The 19783-nt window shown below is 49.8% G+C and overlaps 8 protein-coding genes across 8 annotated transcripts; 4 read left to right on the forward strand and 4 right to left on the reverse strand.

Moving 5' to 3' along the window:
* Nucleotides 1–87: 87 nt before the first annotated feature.
* spp2 (spliceosome ATPase-activating subunit SPP2) lies at nucleotides 88–1689 on the reverse strand (the record flags this gene model as incomplete). The annotated part of the gene is made up of 1 exon (XM_041695548.1): nucleotides 88–1689. The coding sequence occupies one exon, from the start codon at nucleotides 1687–1689 to the stop codon at nucleotides 88–90; it is 1602 nt and encodes a 533-aa protein (XP_041561267.1).
* Nucleotides 1690–2704: 1015 nt separating this feature from the next.
* Nucleotides 2705–7442, reverse strand: eaf1 (MYB and HSA domain protein; the record flags this gene model as incomplete). Its single annotated transcript, XM_041695549.1, has 6 exons — nucleotides 2705–3510; nucleotides 3604–3904; nucleotides 3960–4117; nucleotides 4177–7064; nucleotides 7174–7317; nucleotides 7399–7442. 6 exons carry the CDS (start codon nucleotides 7440–7442, stop codon nucleotides 2705–2707), a joined length of 4341 nt encoding a protein of 1446 aa, XP_041561268.1.
* A 626-nt stretch (nucleotides 7443–8068) lies between these two features.
* Nucleotides 8069–9633, forward strand: APUU_70653S (putative 60S ribosome biogenesis protein Mak11; the record flags this gene model as incomplete). The annotated part of the gene is made up of 2 exons (XM_041695550.1): nucleotides 8069–9013; nucleotides 9067–9633. 2 exons carry the CDS (start codon nucleotides 8069–8071, stop codon nucleotides 9631–9633), a joined length of 1512 nt encoding a protein of 503 aa, XP_041561269.1.
* A 570-nt stretch (nucleotides 9634–10203) lies between these two features.
* On the forward strand, nucleotides 10204–11895 carry GCD11 (translation initiation factor eIF2 subunit gamma; the record flags this gene model as incomplete). The annotated part of the gene is made up of 3 exons (XM_041695551.1): nucleotides 10204–10736; nucleotides 10795–11781; nucleotides 11865–11895. 3 exons carry the CDS (start codon nucleotides 10204–10206, stop codon nucleotides 11893–11895), a joined length of 1551 nt encoding a protein of 516 aa, XP_041561270.1.
* Nucleotides 11896–12622: 727 nt separating this feature from the next.
* On the forward strand, nucleotides 12623–14274 carry APUU_70655S (zinc metalloprotease; the record flags this gene model as incomplete). Its single annotated transcript, XM_041695552.1, has 5 exons — nucleotides 12623–12637; nucleotides 12729–12911; nucleotides 12981–13727; nucleotides 13796–13988; nucleotides 14042–14274. 5 exons carry the CDS (start codon nucleotides 12623–12625, stop codon nucleotides 14272–14274), a joined length of 1371 nt encoding a protein of 456 aa, XP_041561271.1.
* A 256-nt stretch (nucleotides 14275–14530) lies between these two features.
* Nucleotides 14531–15064, reverse strand: APUU_70656A (uncharacterized protein; the record flags this gene model as incomplete). The annotated part of the gene is made up of 1 exon (XM_041695553.1): nucleotides 14531–15064. The coding sequence occupies one exon, from the start codon at nucleotides 15062–15064 to the stop codon at nucleotides 14531–14533; it is 534 nt and encodes a 177-aa protein (XP_041561272.1).
* A 456-nt stretch (nucleotides 15065–15520) lies between these two features.
* Nucleotides 15521–16001, forward strand: APUU_70657S (mitochondrial 54S ribosomal protein bL34m; the record flags this gene model as incomplete). Its single annotated transcript, XM_041695554.1, has 2 exons — nucleotides 15521–15585; nucleotides 15656–16001. The coding sequence occupies 2 exons, from the start codon at nucleotides 15521–15523 to the stop codon at nucleotides 15999–16001; spliced, it is 411 nt and encodes a 136-aa protein (XP_041561273.1).
* Nucleotides 16002–16461: 460 nt separating this feature from the next.
* Nucleotides 16462–19711, reverse strand: APUU_70658A (putative zinc metalloprotease; the record flags this gene model as incomplete). The annotated part of the gene is made up of 3 exons (XM_041695555.1): nucleotides 16462–16638; nucleotides 16694–18765; nucleotides 18820–19711. 3 exons carry the CDS (start codon nucleotides 19709–19711, stop codon nucleotides 16462–16464), a joined length of 3141 nt encoding a protein of 1046 aa, XP_041561274.1.
* Nucleotides 19712–19783: the final 72 nt, after the last annotated feature.

A 19783-nucleotide genomic window follows, 5' to 3' on the forward strand; every position in this document is an offset into this window, starting at 1 on the left:
TTTAGACGCCCATCACTGTAGCACCATCGATCCAATGTTATATGTATGGTCCAAAACCACTAAGACCCCCATCCTGCAACTATTTGCTCACCGATCATCATACCTCCGCCGCCGATGAGAATCGCGATCACTGTCCCGGTCCCGATCTCGATCCCGATGCCTGCTAGATGCATTAGATGATGAATGCCGTGAGCTATACCGGTCATCATCGTATCTTTGACTTCTTCGATCCCGATCCCGGTTCCGGTTCTGATCTCTATCACGGTCAGAGCGATGCTCGCGGTCTCGGTCTCGGTCACGATAATATCGGTCATCTCGTCTGTCGCTATCTTCGTCGTCATACCTTCGTCGCCTAGAATGCCGGTCACTACTTGACCGACTCCGATCCCTTCTCGAAGATCCATTTCGTCGGCTCTCGTACCGATCATCCTCGTTGTATTCTATGCGCCGACTATCTCGGTCCCGATAACGGTCTTTATCACGCCCACTTCGTTCAAGATTTCGATCCCTTCTCTCCTTCCAGTCATCATTATCGTCTTGTTTCTTGGCTTCCTTAGCCATGGTCGAGAGCTCTTCCTCCGTGATAGTCTCGCCGGTCCTTTTATTTCGCATGAGCACGGGCATGTAGACGCCTTCTGTATTCCGCTGTTCGCCATCTTTCGTTTCTCCAGCTTTTCTAGACCCCTTGCGCATGGCAGCTTTGCCCCAGGCGCCGAACTCAACCTCAGCCTTGCCTCCAGAGACATCCTTAGCGCCTATTCCTAAGAAACCTGGACGACGTGCAGGGACATGCGGCGTAGATGATCGACTAGAGTCTCCGCTGTAGTTCCCCTTCCCCACAGTCTGACCTTCCTTCCAACCCATTCCACGGAGTAACGCCGCGCCGAACTCCTCCACAGGGATCGCGTTGTACTGGTCCAAGCTGGCGGGCTCCGGCCGAGCAGCAACATCCGCCCGGAATGAATTCGTCTCATTATTATGTTCGCCATATAACTCATCCTCTTCGTCCGCGCGCTTCGACTCAATAACAAGGTCCGACCTCCCCTCCACCTCCCCTTTACTCTCTCGGACCAGTGCGCGCAAGGCAAGTTCATCCTCCGTAAGGGGCTTCGCACTCTCGGCAGCTGGAGGCGGTGCATCTTCCATCTTCTGTTCCCCTTCACCTGTTGTCTTGCCACTGTCTTCATCGGTCTTCCCTTGAGCAAAACTCAACCCATACGACATACTCGGCCCTACAGCATCGGCTCCATTTCCAGGGATTTCCCCTTTTCTCTGTGCCGACTGTAATGCTTGTACCTCCTTCGGCAGTAGATTCTTTTTCCCCTTGGGCCTCTTGATAACTCCAGGTCGATCACGCCAGTTATTTCCGCTCGCAACGGGGATCGTCAGCGGTTGCTTTTCCTCCGCATCGCCTATCGTCTTTCCGGTGAGTGTGTCGAAGCCAGTTACAGACTCGAAGGCCGGCTCGCCACCATTATCATCGGAGTCGTCATCATCGTGATGGAGTGAGTGGTGAGGTCGGCGTGGGAGGGTTTGATTAGACGGTGAATCGGTCTGCCGTCCTGAGCTCTGTATATTAAATGCGGTCTTTTTGTTCTGGGTTTTCGAGGAGCCTATCGATAGTGAGACTGGCTTTATTGACACTCCAGGCGACCGCCCGTTGCCGTCCCGCGGCTCGTTGGAGGACATTATAAAGATGCCCGTTTATTTGGATTCCTGGGCAGAGACAGCGGCGGCGACCACACGGGAGATAAGAGGTACCGTGTATCAAAACGAGGCAAATGCGCGCAGCATTTCTAGCTGGATAATCATGGAGGCGAGATATGCACTTGAGCGATGCCAAAGTTTTTTAAGCGCGCGCTTACCGTAACCCTCAAGGTCGTCAGCCTGAAGAACAGGAGGTCCTCGGTTCGATCCCGAGGTGCCGCGTCCTTTTTTAAATCGTTTTTGCGTCGCCAGATCTGCAAACCGGTAAACCCTAACTTGTAACCGTCTGTTACCTAGCCGCAATAAAGTCTCCTCTCGAGTATGGAATATCGATTGCATTCTCCGTGGCTACTAGGCAGTGGTTCATCATTGATATTATATTGAACCGTCTGGATGGGTTGAGCTTACTAGTACGGTAGTATCTTCTATTCGCAGTCTAAGGGATCAACACATAGTTATAGAGACCACAGCAACATTGACTCGGAAAGGGCTAGCGATTTGAAATCAGTTCGGCTCGGCCACTACTAAAAGAATTATAGGGCAAGCTTTTGCCTTTCCTAGAGTTTAATTTATTTCCGATAACTCATCCCAATACCTCGCGAAACTTTCGTGTATGCCCTATCGGTACAAGTGGTACATTAAAAAGAACCCGGAACAAATGTTCTGACGACTGGCCATGCATATCAGAATCCGGGATTGGACTCAAGCGTCCAATAAGGGTGAAAGAATAATAGGTGTTCGGAGAATGTGTATAAAGGTAAGGGAAGACGTGGTCGGGGGGTAAATTGGGAGATAAGAGGTCGTGGAAGAGGCGAATGTGTTAGGAAGAGATGTGTAGGAGCGATTGGGGAGTAAATCATCAATGAGGAAGGCTGCACGTCGTGGTATTGCAAATCATAAGGGGTGTCACAAAAACGGGAAATAAAGGTTGGTAAGGTAAATATTTACAAACGAAGAGACGGGGAAGGTAATAAGGGGTTTGCCAGAGATAAGATGTTCAGGTTCCCATAGCCTGAGTTTGAGGGTGATTAGGACTCTTACTCGCACCGGGGGCCGCCCCATTCTGAGCACTACCACTGCGTTGGTTTTGAGGGGTCGCGCTCCGACTTTGTTGTGGCACAGCTACGCCCATGGCAGGGGAGTTTCCGGTAGATACCCGGTTTTGCTGAGCAGGCTGCGGTACACGCATCATGGGAGAAAACCCTTGAGCCTGGGGAACCTGCATATTCTGGCCACCATTCAAGCCAGTTTGGGGAGTTTGGAAATTGCCATCATGAGGAACCTGATAATTGGGCTGCACGCCCAAATTGCCGGCTGCAGCATTCATAGCAACTTGGGACATTCGTTGCTGCTGATACTGATGGAGTCGATCCGTCGCTAACTTATTCACTTGCTCCGCTGGCATATTAGGGTTGCTTCTTTGAATTTGACTCTGGATGTTGCTGATGGTGGGAACGACCCCGCTTGATAGAAGATTCGGTTGGCCCATGCGTGGAGACGGAGTAGAAACGCCTTGAGGTGTTGTATTATGGAATGGTGGACTTTGCATTCCACCTCCCGCTTGAAGTGCTGCCATCATGGCGGGGTTGTTTGGGTTACCATTTACGGAGGGCATGTTCAAGTTCGGAGAGTTGGATCCCTGAGGCACAAACTGAGGCTGGGTGTGAAATTGCTGCTGCGGTTGCTGCGGCTGGGGCTGCTGGGGGAGTTGCTGCTGCTGGTTCTGTTGCTGCGGTGGTGGTTGTTGTTGCTGAAGAGGATGCTGGGGTTGTTGCTGTCTGGATTGCAGAATTCGTTGTTGTTCTTGGAGGCGATTAGCCTCTCGGATCACTCGGGCATTATCCGGCGACGTCTGCATTGGCATGTTCGGCCGGGGGGTATTATTTTGTTGCATACCAGATTGTGGCATCATCTTCATGGTCATTTGGTTGGGTGGCATCTGGCCGTTTACAGGCCCACCATTTCCTAGCATCCCTTGGACTTGTGGCCGAGTCTGATTGATACCAACACCCTGTGGCACTCCGTTCGGTATTCCGTTCGGCGCTCCAGCGGGAACTCCGTTCGGTAAACCATTTGGTGCATTTGCCGTTACGGACGGGGCGTTGGGGTTATGAGGAACCGCGCTGGGAGTTCGCCCAGGAGCATTCATCATCTGTTGCTGGTTGGGCACTTGACCTGCACGGGCCGCAAGGTTCGCCTTCATACCACATTAGTCAAGACAGCATCAACAAATTTAGGCCAAGACGACTCACCCTCTGCTGCGCAATCATTTGTTGGCGGTACTGCTCCTGTCTCTCTTGAAGTTTTAGTTCGCGCTCATGCTTCAAGCGACTGAACTCGGCGGGTGTTGAAATAGGAGGTTTTGGTTGGTTGGCTTCGTTAACTTTTCTTAACGAAGCAAGCTGGGAGGCTAGACGTGAAGGAATTGAATTAGCTCCTTCTGAAACATTTGCATGGCCCAATGCTTACCATGTTGTTGCTTTTGTAACATAGTCTCCCGCTTCTTGGCCAGCTTCCTCATAGCATCGAGAAGCGCCAGATGCTTAGAAGACCTCCTCCGGTCAACCCGGATGGGCTGTGTACCTCTCCTACGAATCAAAGGCATCGGCTGTTGGTTACCATTGTTAATACCCTGTTGCTGTTGCTGCTGCTGCTGCTGCTGTTGCTGTTGGGCTGCCGCTTGTTGCTGTGCCATAACATTACGCTGGGCGGTATCGATCCTTTGGTGATAGGCCCTAAAGTATGGTGTTTTGGACATTTCAGAAGGTAGGCCCTCTATTCCTGCCCAGCGCTCAAAACATTCCCAAGGTGTCCGCCGTTCCGCGCCGGATAAAAACTGAGATGATGGAGTAAGGCAGCTAGATATGAGTGACCAGTTGTAAGAATATTCCTCGACAAGACTGCGAAGTTCCTCGTCTTCCGCGTATGTCCACTGAGATGATTGTCTTGACTCCAGAAAACCAAGAGAAGGCATGGGATACTCAGTTGGAGGTCTGAAAGGTTGAGCTGGGTGTATACGGTCGCGGATATGTTTATTTTCGGGCTGAAAGAGCGCAACATTGGTTTGTTCAGGAGGTAAGTCTAGAACTGGATGCTCAGAACCGGAGCTGTATTGCGAATACTCATAGCGACTGCGTTTCCTTGCGGGCTCATCCTCGTGAAACATTATCTTCCCCTGGGCGTATTTAGAAACGGGAAGAATATCGGTCTTCCAGGATGAATCTAAAGGCTGCTTGAAGTTTGGAAATTGCGTATTTGGCGTGATTTCCATGGGGGTATAGATGGGTAACTCGTCCAGGAGTTTCTGTGCTGCCGGGGTCATATCCAGAGAGAAATTGAATTCATCAGAACCAAGCGAGAAAATCGCCGCTGGCGCAACTGTATCTTGTAGATCATGGTGCGGCTCATCAGCAAAACCTTCACTGAGTGAGTCCTCCTCCGTCGAAGGCACCAGATCGGGCGTAGGGTGTGAGATGTCCATGGCCTCATTTCCCGGTTCCTCTGGGGGGGAAGCCATCGTGGTAGTTTGTGGTTCGACTTTCTTGTGGATTTCTTTTGGTGGGATCCTTGCTTGAACGCGCAACATCAACCGGGAATCAGAATCACTGTGAACATACTCGGCACACCAATCAGCACAGCTCTTCGCTGCAGCGATCTTCCATTTACGTTCCTCTCGAAAATCTGTCCGCATCCACTTCATGTGGTCCAGAAGAACATCCCAGTGGGTACCCTGCCTAGGCGGCTCAGCGGAACGCTTCAGTTGACGCAATGGCCACCTATTGGCATTCTGAAGGTCATATATGCGGCGTAGAATGCGGCAGTCCATCTGCTCCTGGTAGTCTAGAAGATAATTATTCGTTGACAAGGTTTTATGAGCTGAAGAGAGAAGGCCAGCCAAGGCTGTTCCACGAGGTGGAGCGTAAGCCTTATTCTGGAACAAGGTGAAGAGGTAGTCCTGCTCCTCATTCAACCTGACTAGATCGCCAGATTGTTGACGAACAAGATCCATGCCGTCATTTTTGTCCTGTTGTAGCTGCTGCTTGGGGAAAACAACAGTCGAAAGCTTGTTTCTCTCTTTCTCTCGCGCTCGTCGGTCCTTGAGACGCATCCTTGCAGCGGAATCCACAGATCCCATATCGGTAGGTGTCTCGGTTGTATGTAACTTTTCGACTGGTGAAACGGGGGTCTTCGGAGCCTCACCGAGGATCTCCGACACAGACTTGTGTCGAATCGCTCCTGAGGATACTCTAGTCGTCATTCTTTCTTGGGGAGGTGCTGCCAGAGCGGGTGGGCTTGTCTTCTTGGTCGGCTGAGTGATTGGCACTGCTTCCTTAACGAGGTTCTCCGGCCGATTCGACGCTTGAACAGGCGGTTCCTCGGGTTGAGCATTCGCCTCTTCTGCAGATTCTGCGGTCGACTCAGGCTTCATGAGTTCGGATGGTACATCGCCGGGCGCGGTTTCTGCAGCATCTTTCTCTGAAACTACCGCTCCTGAAGTCGACGGAAGATCCTCCTGAATAACCTGATTTGCCAATGGACCAACCCCAGCACCGTCCTTGACCTGGCTCGCCAAAAGAGCATTTTGCTGGAGAGACTGTGCCTCCTCAAAACGAAGTTGTTCATCAGGCGTAGTGGGGACGAAGCCCGATTGTCCTTGAGTAACAGCTGTACGTTTAGGGCTAGCGGCCCTCCCAACAGGCTCGGCAGTCTCTTCGGCGGGGCTTGTAGCTGGTGACGCCGCAGTTAGAGCGGGCGTGTTATTTGAGTACGGCCCTGCGGACGACGCAGGTGATAAGGGCTGTTCGGAGGCCTGGATGGGCCTTCCGGGGAGGGGAGACGGGCGCACATGATTCTGCGGTTTCGGCGACGGAATGGCGGGTGGGTTTGGTGAGACCGCTTTGGATAGCTTTGTTTGATCTGTTGGCGGAATAGCGGTGCTGGAGTCCTGAGAGCTGCTAGGTGTTTCTGGCACAGATGGAGCCACCTTGTGGCTAGGTTGCGAAGCTAGAGCATGGTCCACCTCTGGAGTTGAATCATCCGGCTTTCGCAATCCGTCGACAGTAATGTTAGGCGCGGGTTTAAGGATATGCTTAGTGTCGAGCGCTTTAGGAATAGGATGAGGTGGTTGCTTCTCTGCTGCTTGCGCCGCCTTGACCGTCTTCGGACCAGTGTCGGATACTTGGGAAGCAACTTCAGGCGCACGGGCATCTCCTCGCGACGACGGACTGACCGGAACAGCATTAGAGGTCGCTGAGCCTGGGGAGGGTACAGCAACCGGCGGCCCCTTCGTGTCTCGCGCCGGCGGTGCTGCATAACTGGGTAGGGCCGGGAGCGTGGCATCATTGAAATAACGACCTCTGAAAAATAGTGAGCGAGGAATCGCGTATTACAGCGATAACCAAAAACCAACAGATAAAGAGAAGATGCCCATAGTTGATTGGATGCGATATAATAACAATGACTTACTTTGTGATGTCGTTGGCATCAAGAAACGCTTGCTCCTTTTCCTGATACGCGGAGTCGGCGAAAGAGGTTTCGGTCGCGCCCGCGTACCCTACGGTCGCAAAATAGAGCTCGCTCAATTTGCGCTTCCGCGACAACAAACAACGTCTAAAATCTTTAGTGAGCGATGGAATCAAATCGGAAAATGCATATAAATAGAATTAATCGATGGAAAAAATTAATACTCACGCGATCTCATCTTGCTTAGACCGAAGAAGCTCTTCCCGGAGCATCGAGTCTAATTCAACACAACATCCGATTAACGCGCTGAAAGTAAGGGGAATATGTTGAGCGAAGTCATCCAGATGGAAAAAATCGCTCGAAAAAGATAAGAAGGATGTGGTTGTGTTGTTACGCGATGCAAGAGAGTCGACACGGAGATGGCACTGTGAAGGGATTTTTGGGGAGTTCGTGGTGATGAGGAGGGAGTTCGGGTTGTGGTTGGTTGACTGGAAAGCTTTTTGGGGGGTACCGGGAGCAGCGAGAGCAGGTATGGGGGAACCTTAGAATACTGGTATGCTGAGACTTTATTATTTCTTACAGGTATTATCTCATGGTGTCGCGGCAGTTAAGTGTCTTTTATTTAAATGCACGTCCCATAGTAAAAGGAGGGATTCACTCTACGATTGAGCACTAATGTGTCCCTGATAATCAAGTTTTGATGTGGTTGACGCGATAGTGATCAGATTCTTGGGGTCTTCTGGCGGATTTGTCTATGCCTGAGGCGACAACGCCAAGACAAGTGTCCCAGCTTCTCTCACCGCCTGTGGAAAGACGAGAATGTCTGGCAGAAAAAAAAAAGTTGGCCGCTGTTTGATGCTCAGTAGTCAACCAACAAAACACCCTTTTTATCATTTCTATGCTTAATACAAATCCAACGATGGCAAAGCGCAAGAGAGACGAGGCGGTTAAGAACTCCCAGCCCTCAAAACTTACCAAATCCTCAAAGGAGACAGAATCAGTGTCATCCGAACAAAATGGCGCCGTCGTCACCCTTCAGATAGTCACTGGCTCATATGAGCGAGTGCTACATGGATTCACGGCATCAATCTCCTCAGACTGCTTTGCGGCAGGTGAAAGCAAACGGCCTTCAAACGATTCTTCCAGTGTTCAATTCGTCGATACCTTCTTATTTGAGGCACATTCCTCTGCGATTAGATGCTTAGCTTTATCCCCGCTGCCCAAGGCAGATCCTACTGAGCCTCCGAAGGTCATTCTGGCTAGCGGTGGTACTGATGAGCGCGTCAATCTCTATACACTGTCCGCGGTCCCGCCAACGGTGAATGAGCATTATCCAACTGTCCCCACTCTCGCGGGAAACAAAATCCTCGAGAACCCTAAAAACAAGGAGCTTGGAGCTTTGCTACACCATTCGGCTCCCATTACCGCTCTGAGTTTCCCAACACGGTCGAAATTGTTGGCGTCTGCGGAGGACAATACGATCTCTGTTAGCAAAACTCGAGATCTGTCCGTTGTTTCTACCATCAAAGCTCCGCATCCAAAGGTCCAAGGCAGACCCAGTGGTGATACCGCGCCTCCCGGGGGCTCTCCATCCGGCGTCAACGACTTCGCTGTGCACCCTAGTATGAAACTCATGCTGAGTGTGGGGAAAGGAGAGAAGTGCATGCGACTCTGGAACTTGGTCACGGGTAAGAAAGCCGGGGTTTTGAACTTCAACAGAGAGATTCTACAAAGCGTAAAGGAAGGCAGGTGGAGCACTGGGGAAGGGAGAAAGATTGTGTGGAACCCAAAGGGAGAGGAGTTTGCAGTGGCATTTGAATGGGGTGCGGTACTATTTGGAGTTGTAAGTTCACCATCGCCATGGTGGTCTAGTCAAGTGATCTAACCAGTTTACAGGACTCGACGCCGATTTGCAGGATATTCCCTAGCCCCAGAAGCAAGCTACATGAAATAAAATACGTCTCGGTGGGCTCAGGAGACGATGATGAATTGGTCGCCGTCTCGACAGAAGATGGGAGGGTCATTTTCTATTCAACCAAAAAATTACGAAACCCAGACGAGGGTGATGAATCGCCCATTCCGTACGCCGAGCCAGTTGCCCAACTTGGAGGCAAATCTCAAGGGTTCCCAGGAAGAGTTAAAGATTTCGATTTCCTAACCCTAGAAGGGCAGCCAGGTGCCAAAAGCGATGACTTTGTGGTAGTTACGGCAAATAGTGAGGGTATCGTTCGTATTTGGCGATTGCTTGGATCCAAGTTACACGATGCTACTACAAAACAGTCCAGCGATGCAAAGAATATTCAAGTAGGGAGTCTTCTGAACTCTTATGAAACAGGAAACCGAATTACTTGCATGAAGGCATTCGTCATGATGCCGGAGGAAGATCCAACTTCCGACGATTTTGCGTCGTTTGGAGAGGAAAGTGAAGAGGAGTCTAGCAGTGAGGGCAGTGATGATGAATAGTGGCGAGCAAAAAAATTGCTACAAATGAGTCCGTTGTATATACCCAACTCGTGTTTATTGAAGAGTGTAAATTATGAATATGAGTATGAAAAGTCAAAAATGTATATTGTCAATGTCCATAAGAACAGCCAAATCAACCTCTCTCTCATGTATATACGATATCGCTGGTCATGAAAATATACCGTGGAGTGAGTCACACGAAAACCACCGTTTATGGAACAACCCAACCAACGACAATCCTCTCAGAAAATAAAAGACGGATACAAAGTCAAAACACCCAATGGTGTCTAAAGGGAAATATAACAGCAGCTATCTTATAATCACTTCAATCCCAAAAAGAAGCAGCCCAAGCTGGGAAACGCAGTCCAAAAGCAACTGCCGCCGCTCACCGCCTACTCGCTCCCCACTGCACAAATCCAACACCCCACTAAACTCGGTGCAAGCCTAAAGATCGTATCGCCGCGTCGATTTGCAAAACCAGCAAATTTCATCGAACCACCTCTTGACGTCCACGCTCCCATACTCTCCTATACCCCCCTTTCCCTCCGAGCCCCGTTGTTGAGTGCAATCATGGCTGCCAACGGTGATTTTTCAGACGAAGAGTCTCAGCATGGCTCCCCGATTTTGAATGCCAACGGTCACGATGACATCGAAGACCAAGAGCCTCTTGACCAGGACGAGAAGCCCCTCAAGTCCGCGATGAAGAAGTCGGACTCTACACCGCCAGTGCCTCAGCCGAAACGACCAGAGCTACCGGAGCAGCCCAACCCAGACACCCTCGACCTGACCACATTAACTCCCCTGTCCCCGGAAATTATTGCCCGCCAGGCCACGATCAACATCGGCACCATTGGTCACGTCGCTCACGGAAAGTCAACGGTGGTGAAGGCTATCTCAGAAGTCCAGACTGTCAGATTTAAGAATGAGTTGGAACGAAACATTACCATCAAATTGGGTTACGCCAACGCGAAAATCTACAAGTGCGACAACCCAGCTTGTCCTCGGCCAACATGCTTTAAGAGCTATAAGAGTGAGAAGGAGGTCGACCCACCCTGTGAGAGAGATGGATGCTCTGGCCACTACCGTCTCCTAAGACACGTTTCGTATGTAGTATCCGGCGCCCAAGTCAGTGATAAGTCGCTAACATAGGGTTCAACGCAGCTTCGTCGACTGTCCCGGTCACGATATTCTTATGAGTACTATGTTGTCAGGTGCTGCCGTCATGGACGCTGCTCTTCTTTTGATTGCCGGAAACGAAACTTGCCCTCAGCCCCAGACCTCGGAGCACTTGGCTGCCATTGAGATCATGAAGCTTAGCCACATTATCATTCTCCAAAACAAGGTGGATTTGATGAGGGAAGACGGGGCCTTACAGCATTACCAGTCGATCCTTAAATTCATCCGTGGAACAGTCGCTGACGGCTCTCCTATCATTCCGATTTCCGCGCAACTCAAGTACAACATCGATGCCGTAAACGAGTACCTGGTCTCACATATCCCCGTTCCTGTTCGTGATTTCACCGCCTACCCTCACATGATGGTTATTCGATCTTTCGATGTGAACAAACCAGGCGCTGAAATTGATGAGCTGAAGGGTGGTGTTGCTGGTGGTTCCATCTTGACTGGTGTGTTGAAGGTGGATGATGAAATCGAAATTCGACCCGGTCTTGTCACCAAGGATGAGAATGGCAAAATCCAATGTCGCCCCATCTTTTCTCGTGTCGTGTCGCTCTTCGCCGAACACAATGACTTGAAATTCGCTGTTCCCGGAGGTTTGATCGGTGTTGGTACTCGTGTTGACCCAACACTTTGCCGTGCTGATCGTCTGGTCGGTTTCGTCCTTGGCCACCGTGGACGCCTGCCCGCCATCTACACTGAACTCGAGGTTAACTACTTCTTGTTGCGCCGACTTCTGGGTGTTAAGACCGCCGACGGCAAGCAGGCTAAGGTTGCCAAGCTGGCTAAGAACGAAGTTCTCATGGTTAACATCGGCTCTACGGCTACTGGTGCGAAGGTTGTTGGTGTTAAGGCGGATGCTGCTAAGCTGAGCTTGACTAGCCCGGCTTGTACCGAAGTTGGCGAGAAGATTGCCATCAGTCGAAGAATCGAGAAGCACTGGCGTCTAATCGGTTGGGCCAACATTGTCGCGTAAGTTCACTGTCCTTGCTCGTTGGAGCTCCTACAGCTCTGCCCCAACCCTCATTCATATGCATCTATCTAACCGTCAATAGTGGTAACACCCTTGAGCCGATTGTCAACTAAGATAAAGGATACTTGATGTCAAGTTCGGGTCAGGCCTCGGGAGGGGATTACGAAGGAAAACGAGGCCGTCTTTGCCAGGGAAATTTGGTAACCGACATCAAAAGGGGAGAGGCGTTGCGGTTATAATGAGCACATCAGACGTCATGTCGAATAGAAAACGTTTGAAGGTCTTCTTGTCACCTCTTCTGCCCGCTGGGAGCTCAAAGACAAGAACGCGTGGGGTTCTCCCATGCAGGTCGGCCCGTTGAACGGTTCGCGAAACACGGGCGCCTTATCTATAGCGGGTTATTTGGATGATCAAAAGGACAGGCAGAAGGATGTAGTAGAGACGGCCACTTTTTTTTTGACGAGTGTTATGACGCTGTTCTGTTTCAGGGGTGGGGAAAAACTTGTTTATATTGTGCCTATCGCATTCTTGATTTCGACTTGTGTGGACAGCTAGACGAACTAACTATTCAAGGGGATTACGAAATGCAACGAACCTAGATGAGAGTATTCGATGTTCTTCTAGTGTCATCAGCAATAAAATAGCTCGAATATGGAGCTCAAACAGTATCATGCCTAGGTGGCTTATTGTAGATGCGCTCCGCAGTGATGATCTGCAGTGAGGGTGACTAATATTTAAGGCTGCATCACTGACGAGTTGCCCGTGTCTTCCAGGCTGTCCTTTGTTCTTTTCAACACAACACCCTGCAAATAACCCTGTTTTTGTGCTGCCAGTTTCACGATGTGGGTGCTTGATGTGAGTATTCAAAATCCAGTTGTGTCTATTTGAAAAGCCTTTCGTGGGAGATTTTGATGCAGATTCCTAATGACAATCGTGGCTATTCTAGCAACTGGCGCGTCTTCTGGACCGCCCTCTTTTCCCATGGAAGAATGTCCTTGTCGGCTTTTCGCTAGGACAGTTCGTCCTTGAAGGGCTCTTGTCGCTGCGTCAGTACAAGGTTCTACAGCGCACCAAACCCCCAAAGGTGATTGAAGCCGAAGTCTCCCAGAAGGTTTATGATCAGAGTCAGGTAAGCTTTCAATTGTTCCGCATCAAAAACCGGCCCATCTCGGCTGACATTGCTTGTCTCGCAACCTAGGCGTATGGTCGCGCAAAGGCCAAGTTTAATTTTCTTTCCGGGTTATATGGTCAAATTCAAAATCTTGGGTTTATCTACGGCGATGTCCTCCCCAAGCTATGGGGGGTCAGCGGTCTCTTGTTGGCACAATACCTTCCGGCTTGGTTCCAGGGCGAGATCCCGCAGACTCTGGTATTCATTTTTGGATTCAACCTGATCAGTACTGTTCTTTCTCTCCCGATTTCTTACTACAATACGTTTGTGCTTGAGGAGAAGTTTGGTTTCAACAAGCAAACGATCAAGCTCTGGGTCTCCGACATGCTAAAGGGTCAGATGTTGGGTATCGTTCTTGGTGCGCCCATCATCAGCGCTGTGCTCAAGATTGTTCAAAAGACGGGCAACTCGTGCTTTTACTACCTTTGGTTGTTTGGTGTCTTCGTTCAAGTCTTCGCCATTACCATTTACCCGATCGTCATTCTACCTCTGTTTAACAAGCTGTCTCCTCTTGAGCCCGGCGCGATTAAGACTGGCGTTGAGAACTTGGCCAAGAAGCTGAACTTCCCGCTCCAGGAACTGCACGTTATTGATGGAAGCAAGCGGAGCGCGCACAGCAATGCATATTTCTATGGCCTCCCCTGGAAGAAGCACATAGTTATATATGATACTTTGATTGAAAAGAGCAAGCCCGAGGAAGTTGTCGCTGTTTTGAGCCATGAGTTGGGCCATTGGAGTCTTAGTCACACCACCAAGCTTTTCGGTATCGCTCAAGTATGTTTTTTCACTTTTGCTACCAAATTATGCAAATGTGCAGAGTCAATAGCTGACTTTCAATTCAGTTCCACATGTTCTACATCTTTGCGCTTTTCTCGGCCTTTGTGAACAACAATTCACTCTACCAGTCATTCGGATTCCACCACGAGAAGCCCATTATGATCGGATTCCTCCTATTTTCTGATGCCCTCGCTCCTATGGATGCTGTCGTCAAGCTCCTGATGAACATCCTCAGCCGCAAATTTGAATTTGAAGCTGGTATGTACTCAAGATATTAAGTTTGGCTGAGCTTGAATGCTAACTTTCCAAAGACGCATTTGCCGTGAACCTTGGATACTCAGAGGAACTATCCCAGTCCCTTCTCAAGCTTCAGATACAGAACCTCAGCACTATGGATGCAGACTGGATGTATGCCAGCTACCACTACTCTCACCCCATTCTCCCCGAGAGACTCAAGGCTCTAGGCTGGGAGGGCGGAAAGGTCACGGACTACAAGGACCAAGATGACGAAAAGCCTGTCAAGGCTAGCGACCGAGAGCTCTAAGTGATATTGTGATGGACCATTGAACCCATTTCCCTCAACTTGTTTCACTTTGTTCGAGATTTGCATCAAGGAGACTTATTTTGGATATGGAACGTTACGTTACCAGTAAAAGAAATTGAACGAGATAAAAAGACGTCCAATAAATCAACGAAATGATTAAATCAAACTCGAAGCCCTAAATCCCTACCCAGTTATGCGCCTTTATGCTTTTCAAACACAGCAAGTCTAGTAAATCGAACCCGTCATCACGAAGATACTACTCATCTGCCTCCTTCAGTTTCGCTTTCTTCTCAGCTTTCCTCCGTTCCTTCTTCAACTTCTTTCTTTCCTCCTTATCCAGAGTCCCCGCCGCATTCCCCTCATCCGCAGCCTCGGTATTATCTACATCCATTGCCTCCTCACCTCCGGCGTTAACGTTATTTCCCTCAACTCCTTGCTCCTGTTCGAACTGCTTCTTGTCCTCCCATGACCCTTCACCACTTCCATTTTGTGCCTGAGCTTGAGCCTGCACACCCTCCTTCATTTCCGCAATTGCCAAATCCCTACCCAACACTTCCCCAGCAAGTCCGGCCTGCACGCGCTTCAAATTATGCAGGATGATGTTCGGCGCTGCAGCTGTTGTTCGTGACACAGGGCCATGCTCACTTATTCCGGCATTTGGTTGTAGCGCTGGGTCTGTGGTTGCGCGGTCCAAGTATGCGGCGAGGAAGTCGTGTGCGACTGACTGGGAGATAGGTTTCGATGAGAGAATCGTTGTCGGTGGCAGTGGGGTAGGATCTTGCGCGGACATTTTGTTTTGCTTTTTTGAACTTTTTGCCGCAGTAGTTTTCCTTGCGGCGTTTGCCGTTTGGCGGTTTGAACTTTTGTAGATGCCGCAGTTGGGATGTTGAAGATGCCTTTGGATATAAAAACTGCTGGTGGGGATGCGATAGTGAGAGATAAAATCGAGGATGTTTCAATAAAAGCGGCTTCTATTGAGTATTCCACCAGGCGTGTGAGTTGAGTGATATGGTATGGTAGCAGGCTTATGGGTAGCGGACTTGGAAAAAAAGTTCGATGTCGGAGATGGCACGTGCACGCCGGCGCTGGAGTTGATCACCGAATTTTGACCCTTCAACCTTGAAACAGCCAACCCAGTCCGGAGTAAACACCTCGCCTCCTCACGAGCGAAGACTCCCCCGTCGTCTTTGCTTCAGTCCCCGATTTGATTAGCTTTTTGATTCCACTTCCATACCAGTAGCCAACAATGCTCTGCCTGAGGTGCAGGGCCGTTCCCTCCGCCCTCAGGACAGCTACGTCCTCGATAACGAAGTACGCCGCAATAGCCTCAACCCGTATATCTCACCAAATAAACAGCCTACTGACAGCCCATTCCTTACAGACAAGCCAGCCCTGCGCTCTCTCCCCTCACCTCGCTCTCGCGCGCGTCACAATCCCGACCCTTCTCCTTCGCAACATCGACCATCGTTCCCACACGACCAACCCTCTCGACGCTCCCGAGTCAATCACAACAGCCCCAATCACTCGCTCCAGTCACCTCCGCAATCACCCAGCAATCCCGCTCGTTTTCTGCTAGTTCCTCTCTAGCTGGTAGGCGCACTACGTACAACCCGTCGCGCCGGGTGCAGAAACGCCGTCATGGATTCCTGTCTAGGCTGAGGACTAAGTCCGGGAGGAAGATTATTGCCCGGCGGCGGGACAAGGGCCGGAAGAGCATGAGCTGGTGATTTTTCTTTGGTTATTTTATACCAGCAATGGATGGATGGAATGGGGTTATTGTATATCTACTTGTTGAATCGTCTGCTCGGCTTTTGTTGACGAGACCTTACTTCACTCGCCTGCTTCATCTGGGAAACTGAGGTGTGCCGAGTGAGGAATGGGGTTGTTGGATCGCTCCAAAGAAGACGAGGGCCTGCTGTCATCTTTGTATCATATGTTAATATAGAAATCAAGAGTACGTATGAATTGGGATATATCGGCTGGCTATGTATATTGGATTTGTCGCCGTCTAGCTCCGGATTTCACTATGCAATGAAAAAAAAAAGCACGTCGATAACAGCTGAATTACATATAGCATTTGGATTGACATGCAACTTATTCAAGATTGCACTTCTTGTGACGATAGTTTTGTTCTATACAAAAGGCCGTCCTCCATCCTAAGCCAACCACATTCCGAGTCATAAAACATTACTGGTCATCATCATCTTGAGAGTCTTCCTCCGACCCGGACTCATCCTCCTCGTCATCCTCCTCGTCATCTTCATCCTCGTCATCTCCAACCTTGAGTCCATAGTCGTCCTCGAATTCTTTCAGCGGTTGCACCTTCGGGGAGAACCCGGATTCTTTCAGACCCTTTTCTATAGCCTAATATAGTTGGTTAGTAGGGTTTACTGATAACCTTTTATATATAGGAACATACCTCTTCAAGCACCGTCGTGCAGGTAATGACGATATTGGCGGTTTCCGGGGCGAAAAGGGGGAGAATGATATCGTGCAGCGCCTTCTTGATATCCTCGACGTTAATGTCGCGGACTTGTCGGAGTATTCTCTCCTTGTAGTCGGTGGGCAAGGCCCGCACAACTTGCCGGATGAAGCTCCCCTGGGCCGCAGAGGCAGTGGTCACTTGCTCGTTTGCGAAGCTGACCACGATGCTGCTGATTGAGCCTTCAAGCATCAACGGATCAAATGGAGTTTCCCCCGAGAGGTGGGCCTCTACGATCTCCTTGCTTGATTCAAATGCCTTGTGGGCATTTGGTGAGCGATAAACGTCGAAGTTGACGAACCCTGTGTCGATGTTGTATGCAAAGTTTGTGCCATAAGCCAGTCCCTTGCCGCGGACGGCCACCCAGAGAGGGCCCTCAACGGCATTCATATACGCAATTGCCACTAGGAGTGCGGGGAGTTTAGGGTCATCGTATGAGTCAAGACCCCGGGCTGTGGCATAGGCGAAGGATGAGTCGATAGTAGGCATGGGAACGACGTGCGCTTCGCCGCCTAGTTTCTGGCCTGCTGGGCTAAGTAGAGACCTTCTAGCTGTGATGGGCTTGAGAGGTTTATTGGCACCAAGCCGGTCAACAAATGGCTTCCAGGCCGAGACTGGGTGAGGGAGTTTCTCAAGATCAGCAATGACTAGGACTCGGATGTTTTCGAATTGGAAAAGAGCATTTCTGATCTCCTCCATACGGGAAACAACCGTTTCCGGTTCTTCTGCCAACAGCTTCTTAATTCTCTTGAGGTATCGTGCCTTTACTAGAGTGCTGCGCGCTCGGACAATGGACTCGGCCGCATAGTGAACCATAACGTGGACGGCTGCAAGCATATCATCGCCATTCCGTTTAGCATCAGGGACATCGGAAAGAAGCCTGCTTGTAATGGTTCGGAGCCTTTCGATGTCGAAGATTGAGTTCCATGAAAGCTCCTGTAGCCAATCAATTGCTTTGTTGTACTGCTCTAGCTCAACCTGGAAGGAAATGCGTAGCATTTCCGAGTTACCAAGTCCTCTAGCACCCTCTATGGTATACCCAACAGTGTCCCGTTCCAATTCAACGACAACCTGCTCAAAATTGATGGTTTTACCATCACGCTCGACAGGCAGATTAAAGAAGGCCTCCATATACACGGACAAAAGCGGACGAAGCTGCACCGGCACAGACTGCGCCGAGATGAGAACAGATAGTTGAACAAAGCTGCTTGGAATATGCTCAAAGTGGATGAATGCGAGCAAATCTGACCCATCAGCATCCACAATTTGCTGAGCCTTGTTGTTTTGACGGCCGAGCTGTAGAGCAGCCCCAGATCTGGCGGTTGTGGTTTCCACGAAATGAATGGATTCTATTCCAGGTATCTTGAAGCTCTCCAGCATTTCCGTTGGGATCTCCTTGTCGTTCTCGGCCTTGGCTTTTTCAAGTTTTTCAGCTAGTTTTTTCAAGCCTTCCTCACCTAGCTGTTCTTTTTGCGCCGCAACACGAGCTTCCTCTTCCTTCTTTAAAGTCTCGGACATCTTTGAAGAAGGGACTCCTAGAATGGTGACATGTGGTGCATCGGCGACCCATTTTCGAATGAATTGGCGCCAATCATCCTGCGTCCATTTTTCCAAAATATCGTACTCTTTCAAAGAAGTAACATCGAGCAAGGTTGAGCCATCCTTCTTTCCGAAGAGGAAATCTGAAATGACATATTCTGCAAACGACGAGGCGGAGCTTTCCGTGGAAAACTTCCATGTCCTCTTTTGGCGATCAATGCACTCTTGCAAATAATTCATGTCAATATCTTTGTTCATCGCCTCTTTTAGGACTTCAAAGAATCGTTGTTCAACTTGAGTCAGTTTCTCTGTCTCTACACTGGTTAAAGTGAAGCGAATTTCGAGGCTAGGACGATCGTCTGTAGCGTAGTAGACACCCGTTGCAAGCTGCTCTTTTTCGACGAGGATATTATCCAAGAGAGACGCGGATGAGCCAGCCAAGTAGAGCAGGATAATATTGACAGCACCGGCTATGAAGTTGTCAACATTTGTTTGAAACAGGATTGGAAAATTTGATAACTTACTTTGCACAGGGTCGGTACAATCTGGTCCCAGAAAACGAATCTCTATTTCTCCATAGGACTCGTCTTCTTCGGGGAATTCTACCCTTTTGACTACTGACTGGGACAGTGGAGGAGCCTGTTTTGAATCAATCCAGGGTCGTTTGAATGGAGAATCCGGACTTGGAATGACATCAAGAATTGTGTCTTCGAATTTATCCAGCGACTCCAGCAGGTCCGCATGATCGGCTTCACCAGTGATAATCAGACATAGGTTCTTGGGTTGGTACATTTCACGGTGGAAGGCCCTGATCCTCTTAGCTGTGAGGACTCGCAACTGCTCCATCATTCCTCCGGTCTCGTAGCGGAAACCTACACCATCAGGGTAGGTCAATCGGCGCGCTTCCAAGTCAATAAGCTCGGCAGCATTGTTCTGGACTCCCTGCATTTCTGAATACACAACACCGGCATCGTTACCAGTGCCATCTATATGGTGAACCTCGGTGTAGCAGCCTTCATCTGTCAGGGTTGGTGCAATCACATGTTCCAAGTAGACGGGTAGCATGCGCGAGAACGCTTCCCAGCCCGCCGTGTCCAGAGTGTACGCTGTATGATCTGTGGCTGTCCAGGCATTTGTATTCGAGTAGAATCGCGTGGCAAGTTTATCAAGAAACCCCTTGTATCTATAGTTGCGTGATCCCATGAAAACAAGATGTTCTAGAGTGTGAGGCGCACCGGAGTCATCATGGATCTCTGTCGCCAGAACGAAATAACCATTCACTTTAGGTCCTTTCTGATCAATGACAACCACCGTCATGCCCGTTCTCTGCGATTCATATTGGACGAACTCGCTCGGCGAGTAGTCTGGTTTGAATTTTTGGAGTAATTTAAAATGGCTAGAGCGAGCAGCAGGCATTTTGGCGAATATTGAGAGACTTGAGATATTTAAAGTAATTAGAGGTGTTGTAGACGGTTTAGGGAGGAAAAA

The sequence above is a fragment of the Aspergillus puulaauensis genome, chromosome 7 (assembly GCF_016861865.1).
Source record: "Aspergillus puulaauensis MK2 DNA, chromosome 7, nearly complete sequence".
In the NCBI taxonomy this organism is placed as follows: domain Eukaryota; kingdom Fungi; phylum Ascomycota; class Eurotiomycetes; order Eurotiales; family Aspergillaceae; genus Aspergillus; species Aspergillus puulaauensis.